We start from the raw sequence: 25,142 nt of genomic DNA, 5'->3' as shown, positions 1-25,142 counted from the left end.
TAGTGAGATTACTTTTGTGATATTAGTTTATGGAAAATAACTAGTGTAACCCCTAAAAATTACCACTCGAGTATTTTGATTTTTTTTTTTTAGAAAATGACTATTAATGGAGTTGTGTAATTTCTTTCTTAACGATTAAGAATATTAAAAAACATATTGAAAAGAAAATATGCTGGTACCATCCTTAATTTATATATGAAGCATTTCTCCTAAAAAATATGCTGGTACATTTGTTGGGGAATCGAGAGTTGAATTGGACATCTTCGAATGGTTATTATCACATTCAATTGAACCGTTTTCATCTTTAATCTCATGTTTAAAATGCTTGCTGTTGTGAAATACTCGTACAAGGTTTGGGAGAGCTGCTTACAGGATTGCAACAAGGCTGAAGTGGGCGACTGTGTATGTCCTCGCAAGGGATGAGAATGAGACATCAAGTTTTCTTTTTCAGCGTACAAGGAGCACATATCTAGTTTTATGAGGATGGGGTTGGAATAATTAAAGAAATGGGCACAATAAGCATAAGAAATATGCTCTCACCTTACCACAGCGTTAAATTTCGGCAAACTAATACTGGAAATAATATCATAATCCAAACATAGACTCCATGAGGTTTTCACCATTCTCAAAATATCCTCATAACAAAATCCAGTCAATCTAGGAAAGCTCTCTGCTTCTATAAAAATATTGAGATTAAAATTTCGGAAGGAGAAACAAAGATAACATAAACTCTCTTAAACGATGGCATTAGCTGCACTTGCAATCCTCGGCCATAGATCAGCACATTCCTTCCCAATAGGACCGGTAATTGCAGACCCTAAAATATAAAACAAAAATCAGTCGGACCAAGTTAAAACTAAGCTCAAAATTAAAAAGGAAGTAACCATGTATGAGACATTACTGAACACATTTGACATGAACGACTAGCATTCACCCACCCAACCTGACCCAGAAAAATAAACCATCCCATGGACATTCAACAAATACATGATCGCCAGTTAGTGAGATAAAGCCATACCTTTCATTTCTCCCTTTGGATTCACAATCACACCAGCATTATCTGCCAAAGAAAATAGTATCTCGATGAAAAAACTGTATTGTAATAAGAACAACAAAAGACCGGTACCATCTGAGCATAAGAAAAACCAATTCAAAACAGGTAGAATGGCCTGTTAACATTCAAAGTGTTGGTGGCAAGGCAAATGGCATAACATCCTTAATGGAAAGTTGGCACAGGCATCCTTATTGGAAGTTTTATGCAAGTGGTCGAAGTTTTACTACTTGATCTCATGGTAGTAAACTTTGACCTTTCAAGGATGTTGTGCCATATGCCTTGTCACCAACACTTTGAATTTAAGTGATCAAAGTTTACTACTATGGGATAAAGATTTTGAATGTAAAAGGTAAAAGTTTACTACCATGGGACCAGGATATGGAAGAGAATAATTTAACTCACACATGCATGGAGGGTTTTGAGCCAAGACTAGCTCAATTGATGCTTGGCTTGATGCATAATGAGCACTAGAATAGTAAATAAGCTGTAACTCAAAGCCTTATAGTTATATGTCGGGCCCAAATGGAGCAGATGCATGCACAAAAAGTTCAGCAAGATCTGCAACGATGGACACAATAAATTTTCCAGACTCGTAACTGTATCTACCGTGGTATATTAAGGAAGATACCTGACTAATGTCTGGCAAGATTACAAAATACATTTTGCACGGATCTAACAAAAAAATACACAAATACAATATATTTAATCTGTTTTCTTATATTTAACGTCAGAAATTTCACTCTGGTCTTAGGTTTTAGCACTCATTATGATATTGCAGCAAGTTAATAGAGACAGCATCAAACAATGCTTAGGAATGGGCTAAAAAATGTGGTTGGTCAGGAAGCAAACCATTCATAAACCAGTTATCATGCAGCCAAATATGCACTGAACCAAGAATAAGTCATAGCTATTAGTAGAAACAGCAAAATGATTAACAAGAGTACGGCCACATTACAAGAACGACAATCTAACTAAAACAAAAGTAATTACCTTCAAAATACATGAAGACCCCATCCTTTCGGCGCCATGGCTTACGCTGCCTCACAATAACTGCAGGCAGAACCTTCTTCCTGAGATCAGGCTTCCCTTTCTTCACAGTGGCCATCACCATGTCTCCAACGCAAGCAGATGGCAACCGGTTCAGGCGACCCTTGATTCCCTTCACCGAGATAATATACAAGTTTTTTGCCCCGGTGTTATCGGCACAGTTCACTGTTGCAGCCACTGGTAGACCCAGTGACATCCTGAACTTGTTACCTGCTGATCCTCCACGTCCTAAACCAGAAATGCACCGACAATTCATTATGTGCTATTCTATTTGAATTCATAACAGAGGAAAATCCCCACTTTAATTTTTAAATGCTTTTCCATTTTATTGTGACAAATTAGTATGAAAATCCTATAGTCGGCCTACTTCATTTCCTTTTTTCAACAGTTTTTCTGCAGCCAAACAGATCCCACACGCCATGTTCCAAAGCATCCGCTACCATATCCAGCAAGATTAAAAATTTCAATAAGCATCTGTTTCGCTGCCTAGAAAGCTAAAAAAATTAAATAACAAGGTAACATAAAATTTATCTGCTAGTCAAAGCTCGGGCTTGAGATATGCTGTAAACTCAATTCGTGTGCGTAGCTTGAGTTACCCTTGTATGGAAGACAGGAGATTAAAGGAAAAAAAAAGGTCCTACAGTTTCTCCGAAACCAAATAGATCCCACAAAACTCGTGATCCAAATCATCCACAACATTATCCAAAAAAGACAAACAGTTTCAACTAGAATCCATTTGGCCGCCGAGAGAAATTGGAGAAAATGAAATGACAAAGGCAACATTAAAATTTTGGCTTGAATTAGTTTTATTAGGCCTCCTCAAGAAAGAATGGGATCTTTAACTTCTCACATGGTTAGTCAACATACAGATAATATTGCCGTTACCCCTTGTTCGGTACCCAGGATCGCCAAGGAAAATAAAAGGAAAGCCGGACTCTAAAGTGCCGAAGTTTATTGGCCAAAAAAAGCACGAAGAATCAATAAAAATGCAAATACTTAAATTGCATGCTATCATTTTATTGGTCCATGAAAAAAAAAAAAAAAACAGCAGAAAAAATGGATCCCCCCCCTCATCCTATCCATGAAGCTTTCTCGGCAATCAATCAGAGAAACAAATGGAAATGTAATTGATATAAGAAAAGAAGCAGAGCGCAGCGGCGTACTCACCTCGCTTCGACATTTTTGCCCGCTGAAGAGAAGACTGAGAAGGAGATTAGGGTTTTTGGGCTCGTTTATATAGGTGGCTGTCTAGGGCTTTTGTAAGGTCACAAGTGTTAATTCTTAAAGAGAAAATATACTTACAACCGTGAATTGCGTAACCGTCGCGTAATCGCTTTGAAAAAAATGAATAAAATATGGGACCCACATGAAAAAAAATTAATTTTTTAATAGTGGACCCCACTCTTTTTCAAAGCGATTACGCGGCGGTTACGCACTTCACGGTTGTATATAGAATTACTCATTTTTAAATTCCAAAACGCCCTTTGATCTTTGCGACAGTATCGATGAGTGGGATGTGGGCTACCGGAATTTGTACTAAATACTGGGCTCAGGGCCTCCGATTCTTACAATGGGCCATTATTTTGATCTTTTTTTTTTTCTAATCATGGGCCATTATTTTGATCGATTAAGAGCACTAGTAATAAATTTAACAAAATTATATTTTAGTCAAAATTTAAGTAGATTGTATAAAAATTCATTGTGATGAATTTAACAAAGTTATAGTACTTTTAGCTTTGATCATTTTTACTAGTCAAATTTGTTGAGTCTAAGTTGCTGGTCAAATATTATTTTGACATAAAAAATTTCCTCTCCCGTGTGCTATTCGTGTCTCGCGAGATCACAATTTCAGAAAATCATCTTCGCCTCAAAAGCATAAAGTACCCAAATCTCAAATTCAACCACAGAAGTCAGCCAGTCTCCATCAGTCATCATTTCAATGACGTGGCATCATCTTACTGGAGTGCTTAAAGTTATAGTTCTACAATATTATTATTAGTTGATGCTAATTTTTTATTTTAAAATATAATATCAACATTAAAAAATTAATGTATACTTTATTAACAACAAATAAATATTCAAATTACAATTAAAATTAAAATAAATGAAAATTTCAAAATCAATATTTTAATAAAATAGTGATAGATTTAGAGAGTTTGTTATTTAGTATTGTTGAAAAGTGATAATTAAATTTATAAAAGTGAATTCTCTAACTAAATTTTGACCAAACTTTATTGAATCCACTACTAATACTCTAATAATCTAGAAAGATAGTCACTATTTTGTAAAATTGAATTTTAAATTAACCTGACTTGACATGAAATGTTAAATAGTAAATTTTTTGACAATGTAAAATAGATTAATATTTTATATTAAATTACGTCAGTTTATAAGTTAACATCAAGATGTCCGTTGTATAAGTCAAGATCTGAAGTTCTTTATAGTTCGCTTAGTTGGTAGATTAAAGTTATGAGCATCGACAGACATTCCAGAAACGCAAGCTGTTAGATGTCTATTTATGTTTTTTTTTTTATATTTAGTGATTAAGGAAATATGTTTTAATGATGTGAATTTTATTTTTAAATATTTAAACGTGTTAAAAAAAATACATATAAAACAAAAATTGCACTGTCGGGATCCCCATGTAGAGCCACTCATCCGCTTAATATTGCGGAATTATTAATTGAAACGGACTCCCTCCTAGCTGTCAAAGTGGTTATAAAAAACTCTAATCAACCTCCTTTTAAGATATGGAACTATGTTTGGGCAATGCTTCCATCTCTCTTTTGAGTTTTGGCACTCTTACAGAGAGGGAAACTCACTAGCAGACTGTATATGTTCGGAACAGAAACTCATTTCCATCCATCTTAAACCAATTATTGAGAAGATCTATTATTTTTTTAACTGCATATAAAAAAATTAAACATAAAATATCTCAACATATTTTATACATTTAAACACATATTTCAATTTATCTATATTTAAACAAATCTCAATAGAATCTATAAAATACTATTATTTATAAATTAACTTAAATCATCTGAAATCATCTTAGTATCTCATCAAAATAAATTCACAAATTGACATAACTTCATGTGATATATTAGATTTATTTTATAATATAAATAAATTTACAATCTGACGTACCACATTAAGTCACATTAATTTATAAATTTACTTTTATAAAATTTATTCATGGCTAAATATTTATCTTATAATAAAGTTCACCACTATTTCATCATTAAGTTGCCAGGATTAGTCAACTACTTCCTATGCATTGTATTCAAATCTTCAATTGCTTCAAGGAATCTTGAACCGTTATTTTGGTCCTACATTAAAATACCGATTGTTCAAAAAATTTAAGTTTGATTATACATACGTATAATCGTGAAGTGCATAAATATCGCATAATCGTTTTTAAAAAAAAAAATTATTATTAAAAAATTAACTTTTTTATTCAATTTTTTTAAAATCATTACACGACAGTTGTATTACAAATATATTTTTTTCTATTATATTGATTGGATAATAATGAGATACATTTTAAACTTTTATTCTTGAAATTGAAGTTCGTGAAAAAAGGAAAATTTCTTGCCAATCCTTTTATTTGAACGAGTCTTCCCCTGGGACCAGTATCACAGATTCACATGACTGAAAAGCCGAAAAAAGAAGAATTTAAGCCCACCAAGATGACTGTTCATGTTTGAGGAGAGCAGAAATGGTCAATTCCATCCGTCAAAGTTTCAAACACTGTGAATGGAAAAATAATGCATTGTTAAAGGTCATCGACCAGACATTTTCAAGAAATTTGAAGTACCCCTCAAACCATAACATCGTTTTTCAGCATCGGTTCCAGATCTGTAGATCGTGTCCACCAAATCTCATTATAATCCAGTGGTCATCCAGATGATTTTGAACCAAACATTACACCAAAAGCTTGTAGATTTCATATAAAGGAGCAGATTACAGGAGTTTTTGGTCTACGAATAAAAATATAAAGTTAACCATTTCAGTACCAACTAACCTACAATATGAATGAATACCCATTCCCTATCACCATCTTCTCCTTATTACTCTGAATCAAGAGAAAGTTACAAATATCTCGATTCATCATTTATAGATACTAAAATTGACTTACTACTGTAATAGAGAAAGGGTACAACTATTACATAAACACCAAACCTGGACCTTGCTACTTTTAGTCTTGTACATATTTGGGTTGGAGAGCGGGACTCCGCGTGTGGATAATTGCTACTGCAATCGAGAAAGACTGCAGAGCTGATAGAATTGGTTGAAAATGAATGAAATACAAACCATCATGAACATTTACCATCCTCAAGGTGGGAGAGGGATGCTGTGAACCCTGAAAATTTGAAGATTGGACACAGTTATACTATGCGTGTCTAAATATGGCACATATATGAAGTCGACGGATAGAAATATGAAAAACTATCCCCTTAAAATCTCTCTATGACAAGCTAACTCTTTGGAAGTATGTCATCTTTCTTTCTCAGTCAATAGAATACTGCAAAACTAAGAAAAAATATGTACCTTGCTAATTTCAAATAATTTCTAACCTTGATCATGAAAATCTCACAACAGAAAGAGAATAATAGAGTAATACAGTGTGGCAAAAGCAAACTCTATGGTAGCTACAGCTTCAAGCTATTAGTGACAGACATAGTACTTGCAATTTTAAATCATATACAAGCAAAAGAACACAAGGATATTAACGCACCTGTTTAAATAAATCAAATGGCTTGCACTCCTCCTGCGTCTCAACTTCGGGCAAAATTCTATCCTTGCTCGATCTAGATTCAAGTATTGTCAAAGGGCACCCGATGTCCCAGCCCCCACAGTCACAGTGTCCACCAGATCTCCATCTTTCACTAAGACTAGAAGGGCCACAGTTTTTGGTTCTTGGACCACCATGCAGACCTGCTGGGATTAGAATGTCCATGGTTGTAGAGCAATCGCCAATATTTCGAGCGTGACTTTCACAATGTACTGAAGCTTCCAGAGAATCGATCTTTTTCCTAGACCCAAATTTCCTGAGAAATTTCAAGCCCCAACCTCCAATTTCCTCTTGATGATTGTCATGGACATAGTCTTTCACAACAATGGCAGCCAATTCAGATTTTGGCAGAAAATGATTTTCAAACTTACCGTCCATACCAAGTGCTTCCAGGTTGCTTCCTGTATCTCCGCATAACTCCAAAAAGCAATTTTCCGGTATGGTACTGGATCCACCAGACTTGGACATTGTTTTATGTTTGGATGAGTGACTCGTTCTGAACACTTGCACCACTTTCTTTGGGAACCCTTTGTTCTTTCTCTGATTGAGGCTTGAAGCGTTTGCCTCTATGCCACAATGTTCATCACCACCATACAAAACGAACTCAGTCTCCCTGATTTTAGAATTGTCCAGACAGTGGGTGAGAGAAGCTGATACCTTCATATTACCAACTAAGTTATCACAAACTCCATGGTCCTTCTGGCCATCCTTTCTTGAATAGAATGAGTATATATAGTCCACAGCTTTATCATCTGTCGACCCAACCTTCCACAAGTTTGCTACATAGACCTCCCTCTGATCATCTGTAGAAAATACAAAATGAGGAAGCCCACCCTTCCATGTACATTGAAGCATCCCCTGACAAACAAAGGCAGAAGGAGAAGGAGAAGGAGAAGGAGAAGGCTGATCAGAACAAATAGAGTTTGTGCTTGACACAGAAACAACCCTTTTGTGCTCACTATCAGATCCATTTTTATGGCTTCCCGTCAGTGGAATTTTCTTTTTTGGTTTCTGCGGTGAAGATATACTTAAACCACTGGGAGAGTTCATAATATCATAGCATATTGAGCCTTTGACGTCATTCAAGTTTGATCTTCTGAAATTAGCATTGCTATCTAAGGCACTGAATTGGTGAAATAACGGGCTCTTCAATATGTTCTGCATACTCTTACTTCCCATGATTGTACCTACAATCCATCGTCCTGCAGGGCTGACAACTACACCTCCAGTCCCAGATTCCAAAGGACATTCAAAAATGAAACTGGGAGAATCATATGCATCTCTGCTTCTAATTTTAGCCTGATTAGATGCCTTGCACCACGCCACTTTTGATGCATTGATATTAATCAATTCCAAGCAACGACGAAGATATTTCTCGTCTATGCTTACCAAATGCTTTGGAATCCTACTGTCCAAGCCAAAAGTACCTCGATTGCAACTTCTGCACAATTGAGCTTGCTTAAACTTCAAAATAATAGCATGGCCTGAATTTACCCTTTTCACCAACCTTTTTGATTTTGACTGAGAAAAATCCAGACCATCTTCTCCGGATAATTCCCTGTCATTGCCCAAAATATGCATTGAACGTTCCTTTCCCCAGCCATCTTCACAGGCATTAACAAATGTGTGATCCATCCTCCGATCCAATGAACTAAAGCACATTAATGTAGGACGACTCTAGTTTCCATCTTCGAGATCCAACGAGATAGGCTGTCACAAATCATGACAAGCAGTTTATTATATCCAAACAGAAGCATTCCATCGGTAATTTATTTTGATTTATTTCTCAAGATACGAACATCATATGAAATAACAAGCAACTTCCAACTTTCCCTTTCTCGTTGTAACAAAATTAGTTTCTAGTTCGAAAGGGGAAAAAGAACAAATTAAGAAACCTTACTACTTCACGTTACTTATATGAATAGGATAACAAATAAACTGTTAGTTGAGTGAATTAAACAGAGATTAATAAACAAGAAAAGATGAGGAACAATTGGTGGAAATACATGCAGATATACAAACCTCAAATAATCACCCATACTCACATACAAGAATTCCATTCAAGTGAAATGGTAGGAAACTGAAATTACATTCGAAGAATTCCTCGATGCTACACACGCACGCAAGAACTTCATTCGTGTTCAAATGAAATGGTAGGCCACTGAAATTACATTCAAGGAATTCCTCGACGTTAGTTGGTACCACCGAGCTAAGCTCAACACACGAACACCTCCTAAAACAGCACTATATCTTTCCAAGACCCCAGAAAGAACGCAGAAAAAAAAAAGATTTAAGTGTATTCAGTAAAACGCAAAAAAATAAAAGAAGAAGAAGAAGATTGGAATAAAGCCATAAAATTACAAAAGAAAAATAAAAAACTATAACAAAAAACCCAACAAACAAAGAAAAACAAATATATTCAGGATACCCACGAAACAAAATCAGTACTAAATGCCATAAAGCCACAAAGTGACTGAAAAAACAATAATAAATGCACCATAACCAAAAACCCAGCACAAGCTGCAGACAGGATAAAAAATAATAATAGAACGAATTAAAAAATAGCAACTTTTTCTTACCTCAAAGATTGGATCCAAGAAGAACCAATACGACCCTAGTCAAAAAGACAGACAAAAACACAGATGACAGACCCACTTTCAACCAGAAGAGAAGCAGGTGATTCCCAACATGCCAACACTCTTTTAATCCTCAAACTTCGAGCTTGTTCTCGTTATCCTCCCCCCCCAAAACAAACAAAGAAACCCCCGTAAAATGTCAAACGGTAGAAGGAAAAGAGAAGAAAAGGCGAAGAGTAGGAAACGAAATTAGCACACGAAAAGAAGTATAAGCTCTAATATTAGCTTCTAAAGCTTTTTCTTTTCTATTTTAATTTGAAGAAAACGATCATTCTAATTTCCAGGAACGCAAGATGGCAAGAGAGTGTGATTGTGTGAGAAACTACCTGAACAGAGAGAAACGAGTGGCGTAGTGGGTGATGAAATGGGGTTGTCAGCCACGTTTCTTACCCCCAGTTTAGAAATAGTAAGTTATTTATAAATAGTAATAAATTAAGACGGTGAAACGAATTTAAAAATATATTTAATTAAAAAAAATTATCAATCACGCGTATAAAAAAATTTTAAATTGAAATTAATTTAATGATTTATGAGTTAGATTTTTAAATATCAAACTAGTAGCCTTTAGGTGCCTCCTCGGCCCCCAAATCCGGATTCTCGTGAAGGGAAGGGACCCTACTTTCCATTTTATATTATTCTTGCATGTTTTTAGGCCAATACAAAATACGAAGCGTATTACAAAATCCATTTTCAGTTTGGCAGTTGCACCCAAAATTAAAAAACTTAAAAAATATTTAAAAAAATAAAAAAGAATTTTGGAGATAAAAGTGAGCTGGTTTGCACGATAGCTACAGGTCTCCACTAAAGCCAAAGAACGAAGGGCCACCTGGAAGAAGCAAATTATTTTTATTTTGGGTCTTCGGCTCCTTAAATTTTAAAAAAATATCATATACATGTCACATATTCGTGAAATACTATTTTCTTAATCGTATTCATGAAATACTTATTCCTTTTTTATAATGAATCATAAGAAACTTGGATTGGATTGAAAGGAAATCTCAGGCTAATTTAAATGAAAAATAATAAATATACGTAACTTTTTACAATATATTATATAATTATATTTTAAAATAAAGGATAGTTTAGTCATTGTCAGAAAATATTTCAATTGTAAAAAGTAGGAAGTGATCTTGAGGTAGATACGGTCTACACATACCTGACCCACATCACAATTTATTTATTTATTTTTTTTTTATTTGGGGAGGGATATCGAACTCTACACCTCTGAGATTCCGCCAACCAGACCAATTTAAAGCTGTTATTGGATTTAAATTGTGTTTGGATGTTGAAGTGAGTTGAGTTGAGTTGAGTTGAGTTGAGATGATAAAATATTGTTAGAATATTATTTTTTAATATTATTATTATTTTAGAATTTGAAAAAATTGAATTATTTATTATATTTTATATTAAAATTTAAAAAAATTATAATAATAAATTGAAATGAGTTAGAGATTAATTTGAGATCGAAGCAATTTCTAATATTCTCCGCTGCTGCTTATTTATTGTTTGCGGCGTCAAATTCAAATATTATTGCAGAGGAAAATGTTAAGTCGCTATTACCTGAAAGAATAATGCTCCGATGGGGTTCGTATTTTTTTATATGTTTTTTTTTTTGTTTTTTATTTTATATAGATTTTTTTAATATTTTAAAAAAATAAAAAATTTATTAAATTATTAAAAAATACTTTTTTAATCACGAATTAAAATATTAAAATATTTTTTATAAATAAGTATTTTTTAATAACTTTTTTTTTTACTTTCTGGTTAAAAAAATATTTTTTAATGATGCTTTAAATTTATTTTAAAATTTTAAAATATTAAAAAGTATTAAAAACATCTATATAAAAAATAACTTTAAAAAATACATGAAAAAATACTATGTTAGAGCCAGCGGGAGCTCCCAGTGGTGGCTCTAGCATCATCATTTATAAAAAAATTCATAATACTATTGAACAATACTTTCTTAATTACGAAGTAAAATAAAAAATATTTTTTATAATTTTTATTTTACTTTATGATTAAGGAAGTATTTTTTAATAATTTCTTTTTTTTACTTTTTGATTAAGATATTATTTTTAATGATGTTCTAAATTTATTTATATTTTAAAAATATTAAAAAATTTATCTAAAAAACAACTTGAAAAAAAAATACATGTAAATGGTAAATACATGCTGCAGTCCCCAGCAAGAGCCCCCAGCGGGAGCTGTAGCACTACCCTATCTGAAATACTAGGCGTCATTTGGTCAATGAGACGAAATATTTTATTAAAAACTAAATAAAATATTTTTTATAATATTATTTTTATTTTAAAATTTAAAAATAAATATATTTTTTATTATATTTTATATAAAAATTTAAAAAAATTGTAATGATTATATAATATAAGATAATTTTGTTTTGAAATTATATATAAAATGAGATGAGATGAAATAATTTATTATATTATGAGATGTTTTATTCTCAATGAGTTTAAGAATAATTTTAAACTCACCGAGAATTCCAAGATGGATCCTAATGATTTTTTATTTATTTATTTTTTACTTGATAGTTAGTGAAATATTTTTAAAATAATATTATGAATTTTACAAAAAAACTATTTAAAGATATAAAAAATGAATAAAAGAATCAGGTCGGTAGCCATCCTCGTGCTACACCGGCCCATACTCTTAACATTTAAGCCTCCATTTAGATTTAGATTGTCTTTCATTTTATTATTATAATTTTTTTAAATTATTACATAAAATATAATAAATAATTAATTTTTAAAAATTTTAAAATAATAATATTATTAAAATATAATATTATAACAATATATTTTTTTTTAATTTTTAACTTTCATATTTCATCTAAAATTATTTCTTAGTAGAGCATAAAGTACTTGTGAAAGAGAAAATATATTTGCAACTATGATTTGTGTAACCACCGCGTAATCGTATTGAAAAAAATGAATAAAATATGGGATCTACATGAAAAAAAATTTAATTTTTTAATAGTGGACTCTACTATTTTTCAAAATGTTTACATACTTCACGATTATATGTAAAATTACTTTCTATAAATTCATTGCATGAACGAGCAGTTTGAAAATCTTGATTTGTCTTTGGCTTCTATTTTGCATAGTTCATGATGCCAATTTTTACAAACGGGACTGACATGGAGACATTTGATGAGAGAGACTGAGTTGATGAGAGAGAGCTGAGGAGAGAGAGATTGAGCTGATGAGAGAGAAAAATCGAGCTCATAAGAGAGAGATCGAGTTGATAAGAGAGATAACTGATGGGAGAGAGATAGAAAGAGTTGATGAGAGTGAGAGAGCGCTGATGAGAGAGAACATGTGCATTTAGAGAAAGAATAAATAATTCATTTTAAATCTGACGTGACATGAACGACTGCACGCTAGTTGTATCTACCGACTGTATATAAAATAACTGAAATAAAAAAATCAAACCCTATTCCTATCCTAACCAATTAGGCTGCATATAGTCAACACAATACCAATATAATTATATCCACTTCAACACGCAAACACAAGAAAACAAAACGTAATATAAACATATATAATTAAAGTGCAACCAACGTGACAAAACAACAAAAAACAATCGATCATGTTCATGTGTGCGATGCATTTGTACAATAATTGAGAAAAGTTTTCTTTTCAGTTTTGATTAAAGAGGTGGCCGGGAGGTCAATTCTAGATGAAATTTCTATAATGGGTTGAATTTGGTTCCTTCAAAAGTGAGCCTTCGTGCTCACTCTACTGCAAGGAACCCTTTACACTCCAAGTGCAGCATCAGTCTACATGGCATATGTATGCATGCTGACGATGATATGTTTTGTATGTGGAGTTTGTCAAAGTCGAATGATTTCCTGAACCCAAAACCACTATGTTCATACTAATCCTTTGAAGAAGAACAAATGATCATTTGCTTTACAGCAGAAGTGTCTTTCTTTTTTAAATGATGCAAAAATCTTGATGAATGATTTTCTTTTCAAGACTAGCTATGGCAAATAATCATGATGATCGTGTATATATATATATATGTTATATATATATGATTAAGTTATTTTTTAAAAGTGATAAAAATCAAGAAGAATGTTGTATTTAATCTTAAATTTTTAAATAGTTTTTTTTATTTTAATGATTAACTGTTAACCATCATCCCTATTGATATGATTGAGGATTATAAAATTTTACCTAAACGATAAGTCTACTTAAAAAAAATTAATAAAAATGTATCATAATCTTCAAAAGATACGTTTGGAATGTATGATCCAATTAGAAAATATATTAAAAAAATCATTTTGAAATGTTAAAATGTCAATTTATTTTCTTACCTTGATTGCTTTCGGCCAATACGAGTATAGCTGTTTCGTGTACAATTAGAATTCCTTTTTCAAATCCAGAATTCCCGGCAATTTTCACATCCTGACGTACAAAGTTATGGAAGTGGGACCAACTCAATCTTCAATTGTTGGACCATTGCAGGCTCAATGGGTGATCCTGAATCTTGATTTTGACAAAGAAAAGCTCTGTTTTCATAGGAGCCGTCCAACCAACAACTCATTAAAAAACATAAACATTTTTGTTGTTTTGCTCTTCAAAATGCCATCTAGCTTTCTGGGCAGCATTTGTCAGTAGTAATGTTAGGTGGGTTTGAATATTGATGGAGTTAAATTGAGTTGAGATAAATAAAATATTTTTATTTATTATTATTATTTTAAAATTTAAAAAAGTTAAATTTTTTATTATATTTTATGTTGAGATTTGAAAAAATTATAATGATAAATTGAGATGAGTTGAAATAATTTTAAGTTACAAATGAAGCTTGATACATAGTTATGGATTGTATAAATGTCGTGTCTTATTTTTGAAAAAAAGTGAGATTAATTATTAAAAAATTAAAATTTTCACGTGAATCTCATATTTATTTACTTTTTTTAAAAAGAGTGTGCGGCATCTATACATTTTATGATTACGAATATCATTTATAACTTGTCAAATACAGTGTCCCAGAAGGACAATCAACTAATCCCTATCTCCTCTTCCTTACTAATGGATTTGAGTTGGTTTCTCGTGTTTAAAATAGTTTTTGAGCATAAAGGAATCCTAAAGGGTCTGTGCAACTCTAGTTTTTGAGCAGAAAAATGGAGCCCATATCATGTTTATCTGTACATAAAGAACGCTCCCCCTCGACTGGTGAGTGCTGTATGGCTGTCAAGACATATGGCCGACATAATTTGTGGAATCCTACAGGGTTGGCTCGTTTCGGCCGACCCTAAAAAAAAAGATGTATGAAAGTTTATTTGAGCATGCATGATCTCACTGTCAATTTAATGCACTCTGTACATGGAAAAAAGAACAACCTTGTCATGAATATGGGGTTTAGATGCACAGAGTCCAGAAGCTTAATACATACACACTTAAACTTGCTCTCTTTAGTACCATTTCCAGCAATCAAGTTTGCCATCTGGAATTGCACAACTTTTGGGTTTTAAAGTTGTTAGTACAACAAGAGGAATATAGTATGTACCCCAAAAAAACTACTTTGTTATTTGCTTTATATGATCCTGACTCCTCCATATATTCTATAAATATATAATGACCCAGTTATTTTTATTTTTTATTTTTTAGTATCCTAAATGAACTGGATAGATAGATGCATCCAGGCCAAAAGATCAGGGTCCTGCAAAATTGTAAAAATATTTGATATCCCAAAACCTATCTGTCATATCCAGGATTGAATTGGATAGTTGCATTTGAAGGAGTTCACTCCACTTATATGAGTGAAGATATCTGAAGAATCAACCAGATGATCATCTTCGTCCTTCACAACTACTACCTGCATGTACATAATATAAGAATCGTGGGTGAGAAAGTTATTTATGCAAGATTTTTTTTTTTTTCTAGCTAACATGCTTAATAAATCTTACTTCATCCTCATCATCCTCTTCATGATTGCTACAAGCAAGCCTATTAGCTTCCCCAAAGTCATCATTCTTTGCAAATCTTCCTCTGACTCGGGGTCGGCTGTCTGCTAGTGTTTTGCGGCAGGCATACTGCATATATATGTGTATAGACGACCATTAAGAACTCAAATTTTAAGACAATGATGTGCATATGATAGTGGTGATCAATGCCTAGGTTTTTTTTTTTTTTTTTTTTGTGCATGAGAGAGAGAGAGAGAGAGAGAGAGAGAGAGAGCGCCTTTATTTTCTTGCTGAAGTTCCTCTCATTCCTCTTCTTCAGGTACCTATGGATCTTCTCTTTCCTCTGCTCGACGGAGAGTTTTCCTACTTTGTAAGTTGAATCTTCCAAACTTGAAATCTCCGATGCCAATGGAGTACTAGAGCTTCCAACCTTACCTACCAATCGCTGACTCTCTGCGCTGAGTGCCTTTATAGAAAAATGGAGAAGCTATATAAACAAAAGTCCCATTTTTAATAGAAAAGAAAAACAGCAGATAAATTTATACTCATTCCATAAAGGTCCTGATCTTAAATCTAATTCTCTTTGCTATTGGATTAGCACTCAATTAGGATCCCCGAAGTACAAGATAAGGAACTAAATGCAACACCCCAGTTACCTGCACCGCCTTCTAAATTAATTAGAAAGTTTCAATCTTTAGTCCGAGGATAGGAGCAACAACATGTATTAACATGAGCTAAAGATCTTAATTTTGGTAAGAAGGCCATTATATTGTTTTAATATTGAAAATCTTCAATCCTAAATGTTGTTTTACGGTTGTTAAGATATAAAATAAATAATAAAATTTATATATTTCTATCGGTTTAAACTTTTGAGATAATAGGTGATTTCATATGGTATCAGAATAGAAGTCTTGAATTCGAATCATGATTCCACATTCTATCATATTTAATTAAACATTCCACTTATTGAACCACCTATTGAGGGAGAGTTTAACCTATACGTGAGGGGAAGTCTTAAAATATAAAATAAATAATAAAATCTATCTCTTTCTATCAACAACTTGTGATAAGTAGTGATTTCACGATAGTACATGTTCACTAAAGAGTTAACTTGATAATTCGATGTATTCAACACTGAAATATCCAAGCAAGCTGTTACTTTTAGTTCCTTTGGAGCAGAAGATAAGAAATGTATAAGCTACAACAGAACTGCATGCTATATTACCTGAAGGTCTCCAGGGTTGAAAACCCGCTGCATGGAATCTGGGTAGTAAATTCCACCATTGTCACCCTGGCAATCCAATTCTTGTGGTTTCAGCTCAGAACCCATGAGGATGCTTCCGCCGAAAATCCCAGAACTGTCAGCGGATAATGCAGCAGCATTCATGGACCCAGCAGGCATGTATGTTCCTAAGGCAGGGCCAAGAAAAGAACAAGAAGGAGATGACGGGTTCAAAGGCACATAAGATGGCACTGAGGACAAACAATCCTCTTCGAAAACATGAGCCGGTAAGGAAGCCCCCAGAAGAGGTGCAACTGGGTCAGCAGGGTACTGTGAAAGCCCCTCAACAACAACATCTGATATAGGAATCTGAGGCTGCACTGAAGAGAAATCGAACTGCTCATGTTGAATTGAGAGAAACGGTGAAACAGAGAAGGAAGGCGTTGCAGAAAAATCGATGGAGGCACTTATTTCATTGTCAATTTCCTCCTGGGAATCAAAGATTACAGACAGATTGCTACTATTGTTGAGAGTGATGGTGGCTGTGGTGGTACTAGTGATGGTGTTGGTGGCAGGGTTGGAGGTTGTGTTAGGATTTCCATTGTTTTCTTCGTAGCTGTTGAACTTATTGTCTGCATTTGTAGGTAAGGAAAGATTAGTGGCATAGGAAGAGTTCTCTTCATAACAGCAGTTCGAGCTAGAAGTACCCTCAGAATTCTGTATGGTCTGATCATGGAAAAGTTCTAGGTCTGCAAAATCAAAAATTTGAGCACTGAGGGGGCTCGAAATCTCATCCTGCAAAACATGGGGAAAGAAATATCAACACCATGACTACGATTAACTGCAAGTCTGCAACATCTGTAGACCTTAACATTTATTCTGAGACTTATATATACGATGGACCTTCATCTTAAGCAAAGTAGACGCATCATTCTTCATATCTATATGTAAGGATATGAATCAAATTGCAATGATTTGAGAACGAAGATCAAAACTGAAAACTAATATTCTCTATTCCCGATGAGTTTTAGATTGCAGACAGACATCAGAGGTGAGGCCTCTAAGGAGTGCTGCATATCTCTAAGAGCAGAGACGTTCCCTGTCTATCTCTGCTCAATGGCACGTCATCCCTAGTTAATTGTGGTAGCCATTGACAAATATTCTGTGTCGAATATAATGTAAACAAACATATATATATATATAAGTTCTGCAAAATGAAGGTCGATCTCATGGTGGATTTTTTGTGCAAAGTAGAAAAAGATGCGCATTTGTGTTCCATGTGATATGTGGGAACTAAGTTACCAAATATTGGCTAGAAATCAATATCGACATAAACAAAGAAGGAAGCTCATGGTATGCTGCTTTTGTGCAACATATAGAAATATATAGCCCAGTTTGAACAAACACTGGGAATTTAAAAGGCACTTAAAAGAACCCCTAATGCTGTCCATGCATAAAGCTTGTCTAAGTGGCAGTGCCAGCTTACATCTCTCGGCCAACTGAACAAAAGAATCGTAATTAGAAAAGTTTATAAAAAGAGAAGCGTGAAAAGCTACATATATATTACCACAACACCTGACATTAACTAGCTACGTACAGGAAATTCAAGATCAGATTACTACAGCTACGATGGTGCCCAGCTTGGACAATGACAGTTTGGTACTGAGCATATATATATATATGGTTGGACACGAGATTGAAATATTGTCTTTGAGTGAATGTTGTCGCAAGTTTCTTTCTTTCTTTCCCTCCGACTCAAGCTCAAACGGCCAATATAAATACTAAACCAGTGTAAAGCAATCCGTATATATATATATATATATATATATATATATATATATGATCTCAGATTCCCCACGTACATATTTAGCAGAACGATTTTGGAGCTTATATCTCTTTAAAAAATAGGAACGACAAAAGATTTTGGGAATGTATATGGTACGTACATGCACTATGTATATATTAAGAGATGTTTGGATAGTGAGTTGAGATCATGAGATAAGTAGAGTTTATGAGATAAAAGTTGAAAGTTAAATAAAATATCGTTAGAATATTATTTTTAATATTATTATTATATTAAAATTTAAAAAAATTGTAATAATTAAATTAGATGAGATGAGTTAAAAGACTTTCACTGTCCAAACCTCCCCTCAATGAATGACAAATTCAGATGAGAAGACGTCGGGCAGATCGAGCAGACGATGACATGCATTAATATTACAAAACTCTAAATGGAGAATGGAAGGGGGGAATTTGGTTCCATTTGACAATGCAGAACTGAACTATTATTAACGAGATCAAATTTATAAATCAAATACGATACGTGAATATTAATGCAAAGTTGAAAAGAAAAACGTCAAGTGCGAAAATAAGAACATGGAGGCCGAATCCTAAAGCGTAGCTTCTCATGATATGTCGAGCAATTTAACGTGACGAACAAATAATTTTATGAATTTTTATGAGAGATTTATAAATAACATGCATGTGATTACGAAAGACAAAAGGAAAACACGAGGAAAAAGGGTCATGATCGATTTTCACCACCCAAAAAGAATACTTGAACGAATGCATGCATGGGGAACGTGCATGACAAATGAATCAATGATCAAGACTTTGTACGTTCAAGGTCAAGAAACCTTACGAGGCTGGGAAGCTGCTGCTCTGGTACTGGATGAACCACGTCCTGAAACATCGTACGCACGTACGTACCACCTTTTAGCCAGCCGGCGAAACCCCGATCGAGGATGTTAATTTCCTCTCAACCTCCTAAAACAGCGATGGAAAACATGTAATGTATAGCGTCGACCTCGCACCCACGCACGCCCCATGCCTCGGACTATACATATATTTATATATACATGCCTTATCCAAAACAATAAAACACATATTACTTTCTAAACAAAAAAAATAAAACCGAACGACAAAAAAAGCAGAGAGAGAGCAACGCGCTTCAGAGAGAGTGATTTCGGCATGAGTTTTGGGTTTTTTTTGGTTTTGATGAGAGAGAGAGAGAGAGAGAGAGAGAGAGAGAGAGAGAGAGAGAGAGAGAGAGAGAGAGAGAGAGAGAGAGAGAGAGAGAGAGAGAAGACGTTGGAGCTTAGGTTGGAAAATGGAAGAAGATATGGGGTGGCAAGAAGTTGCAGATATAGACAGAGGCGGAGGAGGTATGGAGCGTCCGTACTTGGCAATTAGCATTATGTGGAAGGGTCAATCCGAAGTTCGCGGTGGACCGCCAGTTCCCTCCCTAGCTACCCACATGTCCACGTGGCAGTTTTTTTTACCAAGGTTGTTCGGGAGAAACTAATATATATTAAGGGTATGTATTTTCATTTTTCCATTTTTTTAAAATTCCATCCAAAAATCCAAATATCTAATCAACAACCAAGAGTTTTTGTATTTTTCTGAAAATCATAAAGTCCAAAATAGCTTTTACAAAAAAAAAAAAAAATCTCATAAATATTTTACTCAATAACTTTGAAATACCTTTATGCACAATATATTTTATATTTTTCCAAAATACTTCTCAATTTGTTTTTCCTATTTTTTTTTCTTTTTAAGAATTCTTAAAATTCTCACTAATTAAACATATGCTAGTGTAAGGTTACGTTTGGTTCTTAAATTCAGCTAAATTCAATTGAGTTCAGTTTAATTTTAAGTTGAATCTAACATTTAAATATTCAACTCTCAAATTATTAAATTCATCCCAATTTAAAATTTTTTATACGTGAAACCTATAATATTTTTTAATTTAAAATCTCTTTACTCAATTACTTAATTTATTATTATTTATAAATAATTTAATTTAACTAAATTCAGTTCAATATTTAAATACAATTGAGTTTAACTCTCACTAATCAAACGCGTGCAAGAGTAAACTCACTTGAGGGTGAATGATGATGACACGTGGCCAAGAGTGCTGAAGTGGCATGTAACTACCTGCCTACTGAAAATTTTTTGACCGGGCCTTTACCATTCCTGGCGGAGTTTGAATAGTAGTAGATTTTTAGCAAGGATAACCTCAATTGTTTTCTTTTTGACTTTTTATTATTATTATTATTATTATTATTATTATTTTAGTAAATCATAGTTGAATATATGATATAACATCTGGGATTTGACCAGTTTGTCGCCTGCTTCTTGGTTTCACTTTCATAGTGGTGGGAATTAGTTTTGAATAAAGACCAGTTCATATTGCACAATAAAAATGATCTCGTTTGTAGAAGGAGATAAAATGAAAATTTTATAAATAATAATAAGATAATTTATAAATAATAATAAGATAATTTGAGTTAAATATTTTTAAAATTTTAAAAAAATAGAAAGAAAAAATTGAATAAAAAATATTATAAAATTAAAATATTATTTTATAATATTATTTTTATTTAAATATTTAAAAAAGTTGGAATTTTTTTTTTATTTAAAAATTTGAAAATTTGAAAAAGTTAAAGGTCCCGTTTGGATTTAAAGATGAGTTGATATGAGATGACTAAAATATTAATAGAATATTATTTTTAATATTATTATTATTTTAAGATTTAAAAAAATTAAATTGTTTATTATATTTTGTGTGAGAATTTATAAAAATTGTAATGATGAGATGAGATTCCAATCCAAATCAGGGTGAAATGATTAATTTGAACAAATCGTAATGATTAGTTTGAAAATTTTATATTTAAATTATGTTTGAAAATAAGATCGAATGGAATGAAATAAGATTAAATAAAAATTTTTTGTCTCATTTTACGCCCAAAACCTACCAATATAAAAATATGAAGTGAGCTTTACATGAAGTGGTTGTTACGTGTATTGAATGGCTCACTTCATTTGTTTATGAGTTGAGTTATTCTACCGTCGGAGTTTGGAAAATTCTATGCATATAATATGTCGTTCCTCATCATAAATATACCGACGTGAAAGTTAACAAGACATCCTTATAATCCGGAGTATCAGTAGTATGTATTCCATCAACACGGGGCAGGTCCCAATTACTAACTTCACTCAACTGCATATATATTATAGTGCCAGTGTGCCACGATCAGAAAAAAATTTAATAAAAATAAATTTATATGAATTTATATGATATATTATATCAACTTTATAATAAAATCAATTAATTTATAATTTAACGTACCACATCAGGTCAAGTTAATTGGTGAATTTATTTTTAGAAAATATTTTTTGAAACTAAAACATTTCTCTTTATAAAATTGTTATAAAAGTTAAAAAACTGGCGCTACCCAATTTATCTTTAGAAATGTCTAAAATATAAACAAATTGCTTGATTTGGCTTGATTTGTCATAAACATGATTTGTTACATGTAGTGGCAACTACCTAAACATAGAGAATAGTTAGAAGTCGCAAGTTTTTTTTTGGAGAAACGCTACAACTATTTTTTATAAAAGTAAATTTATAAATCGATATGATTTTATATGTTGTGTTAAATCTATTTTATAATAAAAAATAATTTTACAATATGAAATCTCTCTGTATAAACTAATTAAATCATTTTTCTTTTTGTTGTTGAGCATGTCAAGCAAGCTAGCTATATACCTAGCTGTTGTCGCAACACCTTACGAAATTAAATATGCTTAGCTACTAATTCCACTTGAATGAATAATTATACCAAGATGAATTTTCCGAAGAAAGCAAATTAAATACCTTATATATGGTCGCGTGAATCTAGAAATGAGTAAGAAAGAATAAAGATCATGAGACAGAACAAGGCTCGAACTTAAAGCTGGCGAATCCGATCGACACTTATCCGAGCGAGAGGTAAGACCAATCCCATTCATCCTGGTCCGATCCGAACGGATCTTGTTGAATGAATTGATCGAAACCGTCTTTATCCATGGGCAATGAGTTTCTAATGTATTGGGCGTATCCGTTCCCTATTTATATACATTATTCTCGTACTAGCTTATCCGATGTAATTTATGCATGGCGAAAGGGAGCATTGGAGTGGTCTTAGCTCATTCCCAATACAATACAACTACGTACGTATACGATACCCATGCACCCACGAAAATATATAAAGTCTTCCTGGCCTGCTTTTAGCGTTAATTATCGAGCTATTTTCAACAATCTTTCCTATCTCTTTTCGTACTTAGCACATGAATCCCTCAGATATTTTCCTTGTGAGAAAAGCCGTTGGATCGATCACCCCCACTTTTTTCGGTTTGCGCTATGCTTGTACGGTGCATGTACGTAGTCATGTTAGAGTTCTGCAACTAATTACCTCGGATCGTTTTACCATATCTGGAAATGCATGCATGCAGCATGCATATTGCGCGCGGATCATTAATCTTCCTAAAGAACTACCATTTTTCTCCTGTTTTGGCAATATTCGAATATTGGATGATGAGATGAAAACCCTCCCAACAATGACAAATCAAATATATGCTTAATTGCTTGGACTCTAAGATTAATTATGTTTCACTGTACTATGCATGCATGAGAAAACAGAGTCTAGCATCGATCGATAAATTGGATGATTGGCTGACTATATATATAGCAAGCTGGCATTCTATGCGCAGGTGTGCCCCGTCCCTCTATTCACACGGCGCCTACAAAACATTATATATGCCAATGTTTTCGACCGCGCATCAATCCGCCACTTTTCACGGGTACGTACTATACGACGATTTAATTAGTCTGGAGATCATTGATGACTTGGCCTAATGGCTCTCTATATATTGATTAATGCACTTGCACTTGTTCTCGTTGTTGTAATTATGTCATCATGAATAGCTAAACTTTTTGTTTTGACATGCAATGGCTAATCTTTTTTCCCATATTTAAAATATTTTTATTAAACATTTAGGAACAAGCTGGGAGGCAATTGATCGAGGCCGGGCACAAGGATAATTCATGATTAATCTATAGTTTTAGAAATGATCATACTATATGTTAAGGTGTGTTTTGTAACCACTAGTTCTAACGACGCTTTGTATGCTTGTAAGGGAGGAAATAGTGGTGGTCGGATCTGTCTGTAACACCTCTAATGCAAAGTCAGATTGCATCTTTTATGGAGAAAAGAGAGGAAAAATTAAGAGAGTTCATAACCTCCTTATGTTACCAACATTTTTGTATTTATACTAAATCCCTAGAAGAATCATTGATCCTTCTATCGTTGTAATGTTCACTCCCATTTTGGACGACATGGTGTAACATTTAATGTTGTCATTCCTGTTAACAACAAGAACTTAAATCTAGTACCGTCCATTTGACATCGCATTTAATGCAACCGATACTGCAAGAGACAAGATCTAAACCGGTCTTTCTTTTATTAATGCATCAAGTTTGAGTGAGTGCCACATGTTTCTCCTTTCTTGGGTCGGCTTGGGCCTCTTCCCTATCATCTCCTGGCTCGCCAGTCATGAGCTGTGGGCTTTAGTGGAGTGGCCCAAGCCCGACTGGATATAAAAACTCCATTCCATTATATCTTTTAGGTTTTTTTTTTTTAAATCTCCAAATAAACACTTGTTAATAAGAATATATTTTAGATTGCATTTGATTATCGAGGAATTCACGGATGACCATAATTAGAAAGATTGTGATATAATTACTTCTATCTAGATAAATTAATAGACAAATTTAGAAGGCTTTTGTCTATTACTATTTCAACACAAGTAAATGCGCCGGGGTTTGGCTCGACTTCAATCCAGAATATAGAATTTAGAGTGAAAGATATATAGACACCTATAATAGAACCCTGCAATATTTATATAGCCGCGTGATATTTATTGGGATCCTCCATTAAATTTGTATTTCTTTTTTTAATTAATGAAATGTTTGCTCATCGAAAATACATATAAAGTCTAAAAGAAAAAAGTGGATAATAATGAATGAATCTCGTACTAGTGTTGCCAAATAAAAGTAATAATCATTAACTTATAATGATATAAAATCTTGTGATAAGATGTAAATATCAAATATTCATATTTCAAAATTACCTAATAATCACTGATCTAGCGAAATAATTAGTGCATGATCTCGAATTAGTATCAACACACTTACAACTGTAAAGACATGAATTTGATGTATTTATTCTTCAAAACTAACCAATGATTACGGGTTTAGTATTACTCTTCGAAAATAGGACAGATTTTTCGTATGGAGGAAAATACTTTCCAACTTATTAAGGCAGGAACGAAATTATAGAAACTTCGAAAATTGTGAGAAGATAATGGATGGGCTGGAAGTCCTTTTCTTTAAAACATTCTTCTCATGGATGGAAACATTGTTCTCAATGCCATTGTTTGTAATAGACTAAGATTACGTTCGGATAATGAGATATTCTGTGAATAATAATAATAAAATATTAAATAATAGTAAAAAATAATAAATAATAGTAAAATATTCTTAAAATGCTTAAGAATATCTAGTTAAGTATTTCTTATGTATACTCTCTATCTGTTTTACCTATTTTTATGAATAAAATATTTTGATTATTGATAAT

At 33.0% G+C, this 25,142-nt stretch overlaps 3 protein-coding genes and 1 non-coding gene across 7 annotated transcripts; 1 reads left to right on the top strand and 3 right to left on the bottom strand.

The window, feature by feature from the left end:
• Positions 1-522: 522 nt before the first annotated feature.
• LOC108981199 (60S ribosomal protein L23) lies at positions 523-3,378 on the bottom strand. The gene is made up of 4 exons (XM_018952297.2): positions 3,269-3,378; positions 2,045-2,329; positions 1,019-1,060; positions 523-817 (listed from the first exon to the last, which is right to left on the bottom strand). The coding sequence occupies exons 1-4, from the start codon at positions 3,279-3,281 to the stop codon at positions 735-737; spliced, it is 423 nt and encodes a 140-aa protein (XP_018807842.1). The 5' UTR covers positions 3,282-3,378; the 3' UTR covers positions 523-734.
• A 2,647-nt stretch (positions 3,379-6,025) lies between these two features.
• Positions 6,026-9,920, bottom strand: LOC108981178. 3 transcript variants are annotated; one of them, XM_018952289.2, is made up of 3 exons: positions 9,476-9,920; positions 6,840-8,606; positions 6,026-6,464 (listed from the first exon to the last, which is right to left on the bottom strand). In XM_018952289.2, the coding sequence occupies exons 2-3, from the start codon at positions 8,556-8,558 to the stop codon at positions 6,300-6,302; spliced, it is 1,884 nt and encodes a 627-aa protein (XP_018807834.1). In that variant the 5' UTR covers positions 8,559-8,606; positions 9,476-9,920; the 3' UTR covers positions 6,026-6,299. The 3 variants fall into 3 exon arrangements, with proteins under 3 accessions (XP_018807834.1, XP_035539538.1, XP_035539537.1); XM_035683645.1 differs by having other exon boundaries at positions 9,859-9,920; XM_035683644.1 differs by lacking the exon at positions 9,476-9,920 and adding an exon at positions 8,987-9,266.
• Positions 9,921-14,640: 4,720 nt separating this feature from the next.
• Positions 14,641-14,814, top strand: LOC118344075. Its single transcript, XR_004797842.1, has one exon. It is a non-coding gene; the product is annotated as a U11 spliceosomal RNA (small nuclear RNA).
• A 67-nt stretch (positions 14,815-14,881) lies between these two features.
• On the bottom strand, positions 14,882-19,819 carry LOC108981163. Of its 2 annotated transcripts, none has more exons than XM_018952252.2 (5): positions 19,325-19,819; positions 16,687-17,478; positions 15,739-15,927; positions 15,465-15,590; positions 14,882-15,373 (listed from the first exon to the last, which is right to left on the bottom strand). In XM_018952252.2, exons 1-5 carry the CDS (start codon positions 19,373-19,375, stop codon positions 15,260-15,262), a joined length of 1,272 nt encoding a protein of 423 aa, XP_018807797.1. In that variant the 5' UTR covers positions 19,376-19,819; the 3' UTR covers positions 14,882-15,259. The 2 variants fall into 2 exon arrangements, with proteins under 2 accessions (XP_018807797.1, XP_018807806.1); XM_018952261.2 differs by lacking the exon at positions 19,325-19,819 and adding an exon at positions 17,587-17,826.
• Between the last annotated feature and the right edge of the window lie 5,323 nt (positions 19,820-25,142).

Source organism: Juglans regia, chromosome 12, assembly GCF_001411555.2.
Source record: "Juglans regia cultivar Chandler chromosome 12, Walnut 2.0, whole genome shotgun sequence".
Classification (NCBI taxonomy): Eukaryota; Viridiplantae; Streptophyta; class Magnoliopsida; order Fagales; family Juglandaceae; genus Juglans; species Juglans regia.
The sequence above is the reverse complement of the archived record's forward strand: the minus strand, read 5'-3'. Positions and strand labels throughout refer to the sequence as shown.

Excerpts from the sequence above, each read along its gene's own strand:
- LOC108981199 (XM_018952297.2), bottom strand. Across the intron at positions 1,061-2,044 it reads GGTCTTCATGTATTTTGAAG|ATAATGCTGGTGTGATTGTG; the intron begins GTAATTACTTTT and ends TTTCTTTGGCAG. Across the intron at positions 818-1,018 it reads TCCAAAGGGAGAAATGAAAG|GGTCTGCAATTACCGGTCCT; the intron begins GTATGGCTTTAT and ends TTTATATTTTAG.
- LOC108981163 (XM_018952252.2), bottom strand. The coding sequence starts at position 19,375 with ATGTTTCAGGACGTGGTTCATCCAGTACCAGAGCAGCAGCTTCCCAGC. Across the intron at positions 17,479-19,324 it reads AGCAGCAGCTTCCCAGCCTC|GATGAGATTTCGAGCCCCCT; the intron begins GTAAGGTTTCTT and ends CATGTTTTGCAG. Across the intron at positions 15,591-15,738 it reads ACTTCAGCAAGAAAATAAAG|TATGCCTGCCGCAAAACACT; the intron begins GCGCTCTCTCTC and ends ATATATATGCAG.
- LOC108981178 (XM_018952289.2), bottom strand. The coding sequence starts at position 8,558 with ATGTGCTTTAGTTCATTGGATCGGAGGATGGATCACACATTTGTTAAT. Across the intron at positions 6,465-6,839 it reads CATTTGATTTATTTAAACAG|GGTTCACAGCATCCCTCTCC; the intron begins GTGCGTTAATAT and ends TCAAATTTTCAG.